Consider the following 15,433-nt stretch of genomic DNA (forward strand, 5'->3'; position numbering starts at 1 on the left):
TGTTAATGTTGTTTCCAGACAAGCAGCCATGGATTGCAATCTGTCATCTACACGCCATCATTGTCCAAAAACACAATTACCCAATCCGATAAAGCTTAAAAGTAATCTTTATTTTGACAAAATTATGATGCTGGTACAGCAATTAAGACAGCATAAAGTGTCCAGAAAGGTTTCTGTGCGTTGGCTCTCACTGCAGTAAAGGATGAAAAATAACCTCACTCAATCTCTAGGTAATTTATACTGCATGTTTTCTTCTACGCTGATGTTCCAAACCCACTGAGTCCAGAGGTAAACACTACAGAAGGCCAAGTTAAACAGAACTGAATTTTCATGAATAATATTTAAAAAACATAAGAGGATTGACAACAACTCGCGATAGCCTGTACAAATACTGATAAACACACCATCCATGGCTTAAAAACACTTTCAACATGTGTTTGGGTCCTTCGTGCTGCTCATCTCATCCGGGGAAACTAGCATGTGAGCTGGCTGGATGTCATTTGTAAAAGCAGACACACATTAGTGGCACCGTTTAGCTACTGCGCTCTTCGTTGGCTTATGAATTCATGTTGGGGAGTGGCCTCTACCTCTTGGGATGACAGCCATAGGGCAGGACCCAAGGATCAAATTACCTCTGCGCCTGCTGGGCCATACGGAGTCATCAAATGGCTCAATATACTGGGGGAAGGGTTTTGAAAGCCTCATATGGTCACACCCACGCTCTTCACAGCAACATGCAAACACTACTGTCATTAGATGACTACATATCCCACAATTCACAGGAGGCTGGAGGACTATTGATTTCTGGCTGCAGTTGCCCAATGCAACCTAGAGGCCCTTCTGGGAATCAATCGGTATAGAAAAGGACAACCTCATTACATAAATTTAATAAGTGTTCTTGCTGGAACAAAAAAACATTGGGCAGCAAGACAAACATCTAGATTTCTGCAATTTTGGGGGGTGGATTGAGGACAAATTTTTCATTTTAAGGGCATTGTGGGTAGTTTTCTAGCATGTTACAATGCAGTTTCTAGAATGTTCTGGGTACCTGTTAGGATATGGGGGTCAGAATCATTTGAAAATTAATTCACAAAAAAAGTGTTTCTAAAAAAGACATTAAAATTGTAAAAGAAAACATTTCTATTTCATAGAAATACTGTTGTTTCAAAGAAATGCAGTTCTATTTAAAATAATCTTGAAAAAAGTATCGTTTCCACAAAAAAAGTGTTTCTTCAGCATATTACAATCATTTCTCAAGGATCATGTGACACTAATAAACTGGAGCAATGGCTGCTGAAAACAAAGCTTTGCCATCAAAGAAATGCATTTAAATATATAATACATCTAAACATTACAATCAAATTCAGAGTTTTTTCAAAAATATTTTTATTTTATACCCCAAACTTTTTAAATGGTACTATAAGTTTTTGCTCACTCAAAAATCTTAAATCTGAACATTTAAGTAACACAAAGTAGCACATCACCCCTCAAAAATGCTGCACAATTTGAGAATTTATATCTATAGCACAAAAAAAAAAAAAAAAATTAAAATGAGCAGCTGTAATAGGAGCAAGAGTTTCTAGAATCGATAAACTGCATGAAAACACCCACATGTTCATGTTTACAAAAAAAAATAAAAAAAATAAATAAAAAAAAGAGAGAAAGATGAAACATTAACTCTCTGCTGACACATACCAGATCAGAGTTTACACCCAGCTCAAATGCTCAACCTTTGCTCCGAGAGCTGGAGACAATTTATGACTGAATATTTCCAGGCTGGTGTGGCTCCAGATTTTACACTGCAGCAAATGTTTCAGAGCTCCACAGGCTCTGAGCAACAGAGGCAGAGAGGAAAAACAGCTGATAGAGAAAGAGAAGAGAAACCGAGCCAGCTGGGGAGGATATCCACATCAACTGTCTAAAGTTGACTATAACAAAGTGAGTACTGTAGAGCACCAAGCCCTGTTGAGCACCACGTATGATCTCATTTTCAAACATAATAGAAAAGTAAAAAAAAAATGCCCTGATGCATCAAAGCAAAATAAGTAAATTATTATAATTTTCTTTTTTTATAAATAGATATAATAATTATTTGCATATTCTATTTAATATAATAAAAATCTCATCATAATAATAGCTATTAAACATTATACTATAAAATTAATTACATATCATATACATGCACTACTATTCACAGGTTGGTAATTTTTTTGTTTTGTTTTTATGTTTTTGAAAGCAGTCTCTTATGATCACCAAGGCTGCATTTACTTTAAAACATTAATATTGTGAAATATTCTATTTCTGCAGAAACCACTTTATTATTAATAATAATTTATTTAATTAATACATTTTGATGAACAGAATGTGGAAAAGAACAGCATTCATTTGAAAAATATTTTTCTGGAACATTATAAATATCTTAACCGTCATGCATGATCAATTTAATGCATTCTTGCTGTAAAGAAAAGCATTCATTTCTTTCAAAAAAATAAATTTTATTAACTCATGTTTTCAAAATATATTTGAAATGTCTTTTTAATATTATAAAATGTATTTACTGTCACTATTGATTAATGCAAAATTTATGAAAAACACAGACACAAAAAAACAAAAAAAAAAAAAAACTTACTTGCCAAACTTTTCAATAGTATAGTGTATTATCCTTATAGAGTATACTTTATAAGAATATTTAATTTACATTTAACTCTACAGTCTTAACAGTGTGTGCATGTACTCAATTCCTGTTTTTTTCACCCTCCCCTAACACCAGACCTTTCCAACACCACATGAATTCTGCTATTCCTCCCACTGTTGCTTGAAAGGAGGGATTAGAAGGGGAAGCAGAGAGGAACACAGAGGACAAAAGGTTGTTTTCACTCCCAGCAACAAGGATCTGACACCAGCTTCTACATCCCTCTGCTTCATCCTCTCATAAGTGTCTGATCAGAACCTCAACATAACTCTGAGCTTCTTCAACCTCTGTCCCCATGCAAACATGCTCATTTTGGATCAGAAAAGAGATTTCATGCTGTGTGTCACAGAAATATGAATGATGCGTAACAACAGCTGAATATGAACTTGCATTCGCTGGTTATTTGAGGTTGTAACTACACTTAAATCATCCCTGTCCTGTAGAAGATGCCGCTTTCATTTTTCAACATAATACTTAAATTAATAATTACATTAATATTCATTTGAATTCATTTTATTTAATTTAATTGAATAATTAAACGTTAAGTAGCTGGAGTAGTTAACGTGGTGACATTAAATAGATGCACATCAAGCTTTGCCAATTTTAATGAGAGATCTTGATCTGTTCAATCCAGCAATACATTAACACCAGTGGTTTCCTAGTCTAAAAGTAAATACAATATGTTGTTACAAGGCATATAGAGCATTTTAAATGCTGATAGAAGGGAAAATTATTTTTTTCCCATTCAAGGAAAAAAGAACCTGGAATACATTAACACAGTAAAACAAATAATTAGATCAGGACGCAGCAGTTGCTTTAGGATTATCAGACAGCCAACTCACCAGAAAAGCGACTTCTTGTGCAAGACATCATGTAGCTGCTTCTGGCTGAGCTGGTCCAGGCGGGAGAACTCGTACTGGGGGCTGAATTCTGCAGGAGCCGGGGTGCTGAAGCGCACTTCGAAAGAAGAAGTGGGAAAGTCCACCTGAAAAAACGAGGAGTGTTTTGTTGAAAATGAGCCATTGTTTTAACAATGGAGGGTTTAAACACACAACAGTTAATAGAAAGAGTTCTATGTCTAAACTGAAAATCTAATGTCAGTGCTACCTCTTTATTTGACCTTTACTGCATTTCTCAGACAATGTGTGTATACGCTACAGTTCAAAAGACTGCATTTTTTTGAAACTGAATTTGTTTTGTAAAATGGGTTAATGATATAAAGAAAACAAACGGCTATCACAGGTAAATTTTTTTCCAGCTCATGGGTTGTAAAGAAGGGACAAGAGTGAAATTAGGAGATTTATGTTCCAAAGCAATCACTGAGGTTCACGGTCACGGCTGGCAGCAGTTAACATGAGTGCTGAAAGCCGTAACAGCACCATGAACAGCTGAGGCTCACCTTAAACATGCCAAGATAAAGGGACAGTTCACCCAAAAATGAAAATTACCCCATGATTTACTCACCCTCAAGGCATCCTAGGTGTATATGACTTTCTTCTTTCAGATGAACCAAATCGGAGTTATATTAATTTTCCTGGCTCTTCCAAGCTTTATGATAACAGTGAATGAGTATTTTTTTTTTTTTTTTTCAATAGTCCAAAAGAAGTCCAATAAAGCACATCCATCCATCATAAAAAGTGTCCCACATGGCTCTGGGGGGTGAATAAAGGCTTTTCTTTTTTTTTTAAAGAAAAATATCCATATTTAAAAATGTATAAACCATAATCTCTAGCTTCCACTAACAGTCGTAGAGCCAGGAATTTTAAAAACTCCGATTGGATCTGTCTGAAAGAAGAAAGTCATATACACCTAGGATGCCTTGAGGATGAGTAAATCATGGGGTAATTTTCTTTTTTTTTGGAAAACTACCACTAACTAGTACCACTAACACTAAATGTTAACAGCAGAGATCCAATATACAATCAGCTAAAGACAAACTGAAACTACAACCACATGCACCCAGTGACAAAAACAAGTTTGAAGTCAAGAAAACTATATTGATAAAACTATAAACTTTATAATGAACAATGAAAAAAGCTTTTAGAGAAAGCTCATGGTAGGGACTTCTGGGTCTGTTTACACACTTCTGTCAGCCGGGCTTGAAATCAGTCCAGCGTTTATTGCCATATGCCTCTCAGCATCACACTTCATCCATTAGCAGAGCAGAACACACTAGAATAATGAGCACAGAAGTCCCTCATCCATTTCATGACCTTCACACCAAAAGTCCCCCATGAGGCAAGTCAGTTCAATCAGCGGCCAACTTGGTTACATCCCTGCGCAGCAATTCTCTAATGAAACTTATTTGGGGCAGACAATGCATTAACTAGTTCATGAATTAAAGTGAGGTTGTATGGATAGAAGGGTCTTTTTTTTTTGGTTTGGTATCAGTCTTAAAAAAAAAAAAAATCACTCAGAATTTCAAAGAAAAGTCTGAATTGAAAAGAAAAAAGGAAAAGAATGTGAAAAATGGGGTCAGAGAAAGTTAGAGAGAGAGAAAAGCAGCAATGGATAAGTAGAGAAGCTAAAGGAAGCAAGCGCACATTAGGTGGTTTTAATGAGCCCCAGATGTGTCATTAGCCCCAGATGCATCTTGGCTTAATGGGCAGATTGCAGGGACTGACTGAGAAAAATCTGCCACCTCACACTGAATAACCCCAGCACCTTAATGAGGGGCAGAACCTACTGAATAGGCACAGGACCAGGCTTCGCTCCCAGTTTAAACTGCACAGCCCACTGCCCTTAGACAAAGCCATGCCATTCGGGCACAAAAGAGCCCTATTGGCACTATTATGGGCTGGTTTGGCATGCAGAAATGGCAGAAAGAAGAACGGGGATTGTATAGTAGGAGGCCTGTGCGGAGGGTGGGAATCCAAGTGAAGAGAAAACCATGCACACACGTGATTTACCGCACAGATTCAGAACAATACCAGCGGGGAGTGCTGTTTACAGAGAGCGGCGGCGAAATGTCACATCTAAATGTGTTGAGAGGATATTATTGCATGTTGAGGAAACGGTGACTCAATGAGCACAAGAAGATCTGGGGTGACATCTCAGGTGTTTGTGTTGACTGTCTGAGTCTGTTTTTAATAGAGCGTTTCCTGCACTTCTACTTAATCTACAGCCATGTTTAAAGAATTTATCTTGCTACACCACGGTTCAAAAGTTTGGGGTCAGTAAGATTAAGAAATTAACTTTTATTCAACAAGGATGCATTAAAATGATCCGAGGTTAATATTTTTATATTTTAATAATTAATAAATGCTTTCTATTCATCAAAAATTATTAAGCAGCACAAAAGTTTTGAACATTGATAAGAAGAAATGTTACTTCAGCAGCAAATCAGCATTCTGAAATGATTTCTGAAGTATCGTGTGACACTGAAGACTGGAGTAATTTTTCTGAAAATTCAGCTCATCACTGAATCGTTATCTAAACCACAAGTTTGGTCATATATGATACAAAATAGCAAGTACTATGTTAATGTGATATCCTATACACAGGAACTGATGTCCTTTTGCAACAACAAAATCTGAATAAAAGATCTACTTTAGTGTCATCAAACTATTTCCTGTGCTTACTTTGCCTGGGGTTGTTTAGATGCATGTAAAACAGTGACAATTCTGTATTCATCTTTCTCTCTCTGCAGAGCTACCTGACCTACTTTTAGGACACTTTACAAGTAGCAGGACAGTTTCTTCCTACATTTCCACTAGCACACTGGCCCGACCCCATTACTGCTGAGATTACGAGCCAAGCACAGAATACACTTCCATTATACTCCTTTACTTATAATCTAACCAGACATGGCTTCAAAAATATACATCTTAAACACCTTAAACCTATTATCTATGCATATGTTCTCAATAGCTAACTTTACTGGGCAAGTATGCATAAAAGACCCTGGGGAAAAAAAAAGGGGGTTGACCGTGTGATGGTGGGTTTGTTTTAAACAGGAAGGCTCATCCTTAAGGCCTGATAAGAGCCTCTTTGGCACTCTGCAGCCTCCTGGATAAAAGACAGATCAACCACAGGGAGGAGATGAAAAAAAAAAATGAGCGCATGGAAGAAGAGCATGTTGTGAGTAAACGCGACTTTACAGAGAATGTGTGTGAGAGTTAACAGTAATAGATTATAAAGTAGGACAAGCAGGAAACAGTTTACTATATGATTACAATTTGATTTGAGCAAAAGGCCAAACCTGAAGGATGACACTGTCTGGCTGGCTGAAGTTGGGCAAACTGGAACGAGCATTTCCACTGCCAGGGGTTGAAGGCCAGAGACCCAGCAGCTTCCTCCCACATGTTAGAACACTAAGGAAGAGGAAAAACAGGGTCAGAAAACATGTAACATCCGCTTATGGATGGGGAATACGGACAATAATATACTTGACCTACTAAGTACATTTATGTGTTTATCTTACAAGCAAAGGTACATATTTTTGCTAGTAATGTTTTATGGCTTCTGTAAAAAACAAAAAAAAATCCTAAAGCAAACATGTCTTCCTAAGAATTATACAAAATCAATAAATTATGTAATCTCAGTTTTTAAGTACTTTTTTTTTTAACAGTTCAAATTTACATGAAGATGGAAGTCAAAAGGACAAAATGTTTAAAGTATTTCTTTTATTTATATAGCTGGACTTAGATGTGCAGTTGACCAGTGTGTCTTCAAATTCCTTTTACTTCTGTATTTACTCAGCTTTAGATACAGCAATCAGCTTTTGAACGTGTCACTTCTGCTCAGGAACTGCTGCACATTTGTTTGAGTGTTTGTGGTGTCTGTAGGCTGCACTAGACTTGCAGAAGTCAGCCTGTTCTGATCACACAAGTGTTTTGCTGTAGGAGGTGAGTATCAGCAGAACTCTAGTGCTTAAAGAGCCTGTTTTCATGCCCTCCATTATAATATGCATTTAAGCCATTATCATTAATAACAAATGGCCAGAATGTGAACATCTGCCAGCAATTAAAACACACACACACACACACAAACCAACAACAAGGAAAACATATCCACGCTTACTGTCTAAAGTTGAATAAGGGCATGGTGACCCAACCCAAAGCCTCAATGCTGCGTTTCTGTTTGCCCTTCTCCTCCGCACCTCCAGGGGGCGGTACAGGGGTGGCATATAGTGTTACAGTCAACTGTGACTCCCTTGGCAACTGGTTGATCTGGATGGGGAAGCAAACTCTATATTTTGAAAAAGACAAAGGATACAATTAGAATTCTTACAGTTTCTCCTCAAAACTAAGCACAACAAATGCAACATTTTATTTTTAAACACCTACACTCAGAGTTATAATAGCATATACTCCCACCTCCATACATGAGCTTAAAAATATTCACCAGGTTGGGAAGATTAAAAAAAAAACAACAAAAAAAACAAAGCGACAACTGTCCACTAAAATGAACAATACCAAAACTCTACAATAAGGAGGCAGAGTACAAAAACAGCCACAGGAAGCTAAGCTGGATGAGCTATTTTCAAATATGACATCTGAAATACTTGGTAAACAACCTTAGATCCACTGTGTTCAAACATTAGGCCCACTGTTTCCGACAAACCTCAAAGAGATAGTATTTATGGGACTGTGTAGCGTGTTTGGATTGGCGTCAGGCTCACCTCTGGTCCCACACCACCAGGTGGAAGAGATATTTGCTGACCGACTGTTTACTGGTGTGCTGGGGGGCACAAAGCTCCACTCCGCCATGTGTAAGAGAACAGGACAGGAAGAAATTTTCATAGCTGTAGATGGGTTTGTGAAAGAGAGAGAGAGAGAGAGAGAGAGAGAGAGAGAGAGAGAGAGAGAGAGACAAAGAAGGTGAGATCAGCAAATGGCAGCAGTTTACAGTAACAGAAAAGTTACACCTAACAGAACACATTAAACCATTGAAAACTTTCCCTTCCAGGAAGCTGCTGCTAACCTGATAAAATAAAATATAACCTATAAAATACGGACAAGATGTATACAATTAAAAAACAAACAAAAAAAAAAAAACACCTGAAACCCTTCAGAAAGATCCAATTAAACAACAGGCCAAGCTAACCAAGTAAAACCATCATCTTGCAATAAACAAAATCAAGAATTGGGGAGTCTTGCAGAACACAGAGTGTTTTAGAAGTCAAGTCTTTACCAAACACAGGCATGCTTTTATATTTGGGTTCACTAGCTAATTTACTGGCTGTGGAAACCCTGCCGCCTTTTCCCAACTTCTCTCTCCTAATCCCAACATTATCCAATCTTCTCCCAATTCATTCAACTTCAATTTAAGTACTTAAATGGGAAACTAACTCCCAAAGCCAATTTAAATAGAAGGAAAAACATTCCTAAGCTAAATGGAACACCAGAGAGGAAAGGAAAATGTGTGATTGAAATACTAATGTCACAAAACCTTATACTGATCTGATGAGCCACAAAAACACAGCAGAGGAATAAACACCATGGTTATTGTCTCCTAAAAATCATTCAAAAATGAAAGTGAAGCGACATACAGCCAAGTATGGTGACCCATACTCAGAATTCGCGCTCTGCATTTAACCCATCCAAAGTGCACAAACACACAGCAGTGAACACACACACACCGTGAACACACACCGGGAGCAGTGGGCAGCCATTTATGCTGCGGCACCCGGGGAGCAGTTGGGGGTTCGGTGCCTTGCTCAAGGGCACCTCAGTTGTGGTATTGCCGGCCGAGACTCGAACCCACAACCTTAGGGTTAGGAGTCAAACTCTCTAACCACTAGGCCACAATTTCCTCTAAAGGAAGTCATCTTCATGATAAAAAAAAAAAAAAGTTTGAAATGGCCTTTTCACACTAATCTGAAATCAGATTTGAGCCTTTAGGTTTGAAAAGGAAGCTGATTCTATATCAGCCCATCTGACTGACTCTAGTTGCCTAAAGCAGATGGGAGGCAAGAGAATGTCAGCCCTCCGTCACCATTGCACAGGTGCCCCGTGCCCAGCCTGCCCTCCGCCTGGCTCCAGAGGTCAAAGGTTATGCTGAGTTCCCATACATGCTTCTTTGTGATGGCTCGTTCCACGGTCAGCATCAGTTTCAGAGGGAGACAAAGAGCACTAGTCCAGGGCAATGGGTGGGAGAGACCATTCCTGTGCTGTGGGGGGGAGGGGAAGGGGCTGTATTATTTTGTCACTGATCAACTGGGAGATGTTGGCCAGCATCTGTCTCCATGCTGGTGGGAGCAGTTGCTGCAGTTCTGGCTTAGAACAGAGGGTGAAGGAAGAAGAGTGAGAAAGAAAGAGGGAATGCCATTCTCAAGAGTCCTCTCTGTACACCGCAACACCAAATAATCCTGCTGGATTACCGAAAGGGATCAGCAATGTTGACACATGGTATACAGCTGCGTCTCTTCTTACACAATAGTCAAGTTTTCCTGTGGTGTCATTTCCACAGTCCTCAGAATTCAATCTAAAAATGCAACAATCAGGTTTTTGATCTACAGGTACATTAAGATATTTAGATTCTCTTATTTTGAGCGACAGTAAAAAGTGATTTAGGAACACAAATGAGTTCATGAATATGATCAACAGATGCGGAGCCTGCAGTCTGGTATGCTATCTGCTGGAAAAAAGCACTTCCTGTACAAAGAAAAAAGTGCTACTAAACCCAATAGTGAAACTAAGCAAAGGCAAGAATTATTTTTCTGAGTAATCCATATTTTGCTGAAATAGGCCCATTCTGAATCTGTGTTAGTTGCATTTATTTTATTTGAATATTTTTCTACATTCGTTTTTGGTTGGCAGTAATCACAGCATGTAATATGATACCATGGAAAGTCTTGTTAAAAACCTGTCATTCAGGATCTCTAATCTGTTTGCAAAACAAATGATAACGCTTACGATTGCAAATCTGAACTTGTTCAAACCGTCAAAACAACCCACTTTTTATATTTTTTTTTCTACAACAGCAATTTTGTGAAGATTGATAGTAGACAATGAGTTATTATAGAAATATTCTTCCGTGTTCCTTTTTTGTTTTAGCAACACCCACATTACTTTGTGCTACATGAACACACAGTGCACAGCTGACAACAGACAATGAAGTGTTATAGTATACATTACTGTTCAAAGGTTTGGGGGTCATCAAAATTAGAGCCCAACCGATTTGGGTTTTTTGGGGGGGCTGATGCGATATTAGGGAGTTAAAAAAAGACATAAAGATATTCTTTATTTGTAGGCCATAATATATATAATGTAATTATATATAATATAGTACAGTATAGTCAAAAGTTTGGACACTTGTATCAAAATCATTTGAACTTTGTGTCAGCACGTCATAAACAGAACGAGGCATCAGTTTACTGCATCCCGTGTAGACATCACTGATTATAATGGCTACACCGGACGCGAGCGGCGCGGCACGACAAAGTACAATAGAATTCTACAATATAAACACCAGCATTGACTGAGTGGCCACGATCAGCTCCGGTGGCCCTAACAGAGGCTTTAATGTGCCATGATGCGCAGATCAGCTCTAGTCTCTTACATCACTGAGTCTGCGGTTAAAAATGAACCATCCAATCATCATATCATCATGCAAAACTAAGAATTAGAATCATTGTAATGTGACGATCAAATATAGGTGCAGGTGGGTGGTGGGCGGGTAATTTGAAGCAGCGGACTCGTGTAAAGTTTGAGCTCATCCACACATCTCTACAGGACAAACTAAGTAATTACACCAATCAGAAGCATTTAATCTGCGTTATAAAAAAAAAAAAAAAAAAACACTGTTCAAATCGGCAGCATATTCGCTGATACCGATATATCGGTGACAGGCTCATATCGGCCGATAATATCGGCTAAATGATATATCGGTTGGGCTCTAATCAACATGTTTTTTGCAAGTCTGAATATTATGAAATATTAATTTAAAATACTTTAAATTTAATATATTTTAAAGTGTAATTGTACATTTTACAAATGTAATTTTATATTTTAAGATGTTTACTGCTGTGATGGCAAAGCTGAGTTTCCAGCAGCCATTACTCTGAAACTGAAAACTGATTTTTTTTTTTTTCTCCTTCTTGGACTTTTTGATGAACAAAGTTCAAATTTACAGAATTTATCTTTTGTATAATTACTGTCACTTTTGATCACACCCTTGCTAAACAGAAAGCATTAATTTCTATTTAAAAAAAATAAAAAAAAGATACTACTGTATAATGAATGCTTGATTTCACAGGGTGATGATGCCAAAACAAAAAGACAGCGCTACCTGGCAGCCCATGTGATAGGGATGCGATGAGCCGCATAAACGCTGAAGGAAAGCACGTTGGTGACCATTCCAGCTTCCTGTATGGGGGCTGTGGATCTGCTGCTGTGTGGCATGGTGTGGAAATTAGCATTGAAAGTGCTGCAGTACAACTCCACAAGATCCAAGATGGCTGCAGTCAATTTCTCTACAATTGTCACTGAAAGGAGAAAAAAAAAAAATCGGTTCTGTTGTTTACATACAAATTCTGATGCCAAGAATTACCAATTACCATTCTCTGGAATACTTGATTCTCACTGTACATTATCCCTTACATGAAGCTTTTTCATTTCTTATGCATTTTATTTTCACAGAATGCGGAATGAAGCAGCGTTACGAATTCACATTAAAACTGACAGAAGGACATTAAAAGTTGTACACGTCCTGCACAAGGCTACAGTCCTTCCCGTTTATGCCTATCTGAGATCACAGACTTCCTCGTAGCAGGATGCTACATAAACAATTCTACAACAAACAAGACACACTTGAACACATCCTCAACCGTCTTACCCCAGGAAGAGTCAAACATTTACAGTTGAAGGAGACATCGGATGCCCAATTTCCCTTAAGTTGTCGGGAGAAAATGTAGACTCTTATGCCTGTTTCACACTGCAAACTTGAGCTTCGCATCAGCATAACTTCACCACTGCAGCTGCAGACTCGCAAGAGTATTCACACTGGAAGCGTTTGTACAGTGTCACAGCAGCGGCTCCAAAGCTATATATTTCTTTACAAAGTCAACTATAAATTTGTTAGTTATAAACTTGAAAGATTAAGTCTTGAAAGTTTGCGTGAGAAGTGCAGCAAATAGACTTGGCTCAGAGCTGCTTCCAGTGTGAATGCACTCAACTGTTAACATGAACGCCAAAAAAGTAAAAAAAAAAAAATTGGGCCTTTTTGGGCGGAAATATGCTAATACGGGACAGTCCATCAGTGGTCGTGGGCGGGGCCTGAGCAGTATGACGTCACACTGCTCAGGAAACCAAAACAGCTTGATAATTGAGACCGTTTAGGTTTAAAAAAAAAAAAAGGAGTAAATGGATTTTTATCATTGTAGGGTGGTTGTGTCCACACACTGCTAAGACACATTTATATGCAAATATACATAAAATTGAATTGTAAAATTACATTTTGCATCCGATGTCCCCTTTAAGTTTGAACACTTGAGTTGACTGACTTGCATCTTTAACTAAATAGTTTTAAAATGTGATGTGCTTAAGATGGATTTTCATAGTTTAACATTAAGTTTGAGTCTGGAATAAGGATGGTACAATCAAATATATTTATAAAGGGCATATGTAAAGTAGCCAAATAAAGGCATGGTAAAACATTCTCTAAAACGTAACTTAAAATTTGCATTTATATGTAAAACAACCCTCATGGACTTTAACACTTAACTACAAAACTAATAAAATTAAGTAAAATAAAATAAAAATAAGTAAACTTCAGAAAAAAACCTGGAAGTCATCAAAACTATGAAATAACAAATGGAATTTATGAGAATTAATGTGAATGGAAGTTACAAGTTTTGAGAATTACGTAGTGACCAAAAACGTTGTAATATATAAAGATTAGGTTTATAAAAGCTAAATGTTTCAGTGGTAGTGCATGCTTCAGTTTGACACAAAAGTCAAAGAGAGCAGTATGACCAGAAGCACCATACCTCTGTTTTCTCTCTTTGCCAAGACACTGACATCCTATAAATGCAAACAGAAACACACACACATAAGTTAAAAAGTGATAATGAAACTAGTTTAAAAAAAATAAAAATCCATCCATGGGTGTTTTCAGCAGATAGTTTGTACAGTTTCAAAGGTTAGTGGTTTAAGCAAAGCGGAGAATTGTCTGTTACTCATTTGAGGAACAAGAAGCAGCAAAGGCTGCAAGTTTGCAGCACTGCGTCTGTGCTCACATGAAAAGTAGTCAACACAGTAATATGTACATATGGTTATCAGATTTCTAAAACATTTCCCATGTAATGTTTGTGACTAAGAAATTGTTCAAAGGTACTACCTTTTGCACTTTAGGCTGTAGTCTGCAGGGGCATGCTGGCAGTTGGTTTAGGGCAGCAGTGATGTCAGGTGTTTCAACAGCTGCTAGAGAAGAACACAAAGCCTTCACAGACTGCACTAACCTCTCCACATGCAACGGCAACTCAACCTGCAAGTGACAAAAGACAATGAGGAAAAAAAATGGTGAAACAAACAAAAAAAAAAAAAGAGAGATAAAGGCATTTTCAACAACCATGCTGAGCATTTGTTTAACTGGTCATTTTTTGACATTAAAACACTTCAATGCTAACCTAGCTCAATATGCAGAGACATCACAAACAAATCATTTTAATTACTATCAAAACATTGTTAATTACCCTGACCAGTAACAAAGCCTCAATGTCATGAGCTTGGGGCATGGCTATATTATTTCTAACCAATGGCAGACAGGGGGGAGTGGCCACGAAACTTGCTTGCAAATATTTTTTACAATTTGTATCAGTGATTTATTAGTATCTCTGATACACTATTATGGTTTTTATTAGCATTTTGAATTAGTATTTTTTTTTTTTTTTTTCAATTTAATGTTCAATTTAAATTACCTGAAACAAAAGTAGTTTAAGTTATTATTTAATTTTTTGTTGTTGTTGCATTTTAGTTAATAACCATGACTAAACGAAAACTACATTATTATTTAAACACATTATCAAACAACATTCAAATAAACAACCATTATAACAAGTTGTTGTTGTTGCATTTTAGTTAATAACCATGATTTGTAGTTAGACACATTATCAAACAATTTTCAGATAAACAATGTTTGTAACAAGTTTACCTCCGATAAAAGGAAAGACTCAGCCTCATTGTAAAAGGTATCCAGGAGAAGAGTCAGTGCCTCCCTGTCACACAATCAAAAGAATAAGAATTGTCAAACACTGTGGATATTAAAACCTCTTTAGCATATTACAGCCTAAACTCTCTGACCTCCTCTTCATCGCTCTCACCTGGTCACGGTCTGTTTGATTGACCTCTCTTGCAGTAGAATACTTTGGTTCATGGTGGATGGAGTAACATCATCCTCTGCCTGTTTAAAACAACAACATCAGCCGCTGCAACACTATATTAACATTTAAAAATTAAAACACATTTAGCATCTGGACTGAAAAGCTTTCAAATGGTTGGTTCCCTGTTGAAGTCTATGATTCCATGAAGAAACTCTTAAGGCACAGTTCACCCCAAAAATGTGATGTCATTCCAACCCTGTATGCACTTCCTCCTGTGACAGATGATATTTTGAAGACCAAACTGTTGGTAAAAAAATAGTTACGGGTCCTACTGACTTCCAGTCATTTTTATTCATACTATGGATGTCAATGGGACTGAAACCATTTGGTTACCAGCATTCTTCAAAATATCTTGCATTATTTTTCACAAAACAAAGTCACAGATTTGGAATGCCGTAAGGGGGAGTAAATGACAA

The 15,433-nt window shown here is 37.4% G+C and overlaps 1 protein-coding gene across 2 annotated transcripts in view; it reads right to left on the reverse strand.

Moving 5' to 3' along the window:
• LOC109072545 (phosphatidylinositol 4-phosphate 3-kinase C2 domain-containing subunit beta-like) overlaps positions 1–15,433 on the reverse strand; it is a 39,492-nt gene that overhangs the window by 11,246 nt on the left and 12,813 nt on the right. For both annotated transcript variants that reach the window (XM_042766317.1, XM_042766318.1), the window contains exons 7-15: positions 14,958–15,037; positions 14,789–14,852; positions 13,976–14,122; positions 13,626–13,659; positions 11,927–12,122; positions 8,316–8,438; positions 7,715–7,882; positions 6,894–7,005; positions 3,535–3,677 (exon numbers count right to left, since the gene is read on the reverse strand). In XM_042766317.1, coding sequence (XP_042622251.1) covers positions 3,535–3,677; positions 6,894–7,005; positions 7,715–7,882; positions 8,316–8,438; positions 11,927–12,122; positions 13,626–13,659; positions 13,976–14,122; positions 14,789–14,852; positions 14,958–15,037 — 1,067 coding nt within the window. The remainder of the gene's footprint in view (positions 1–3,534; positions 3,678–6,893; positions 7,006–7,714; positions 7,883–8,315; positions 8,439–11,926; positions 12,123–13,625; positions 13,660–13,975; positions 14,123–14,788; positions 14,853–14,957; positions 15,038–15,433) is intronic.

The sequence above is a fragment of the Cyprinus carpio genome, chromosome A11, assembly GCF_018340385.1.
Source record: "Cyprinus carpio isolate SPL01 chromosome A11, ASM1834038v1, whole genome shotgun sequence".
Classification (NCBI taxonomy): Eukaryota; Metazoa; Chordata; class Actinopteri; order Cypriniformes; family Cyprinidae; genus Cyprinus; species Cyprinus carpio.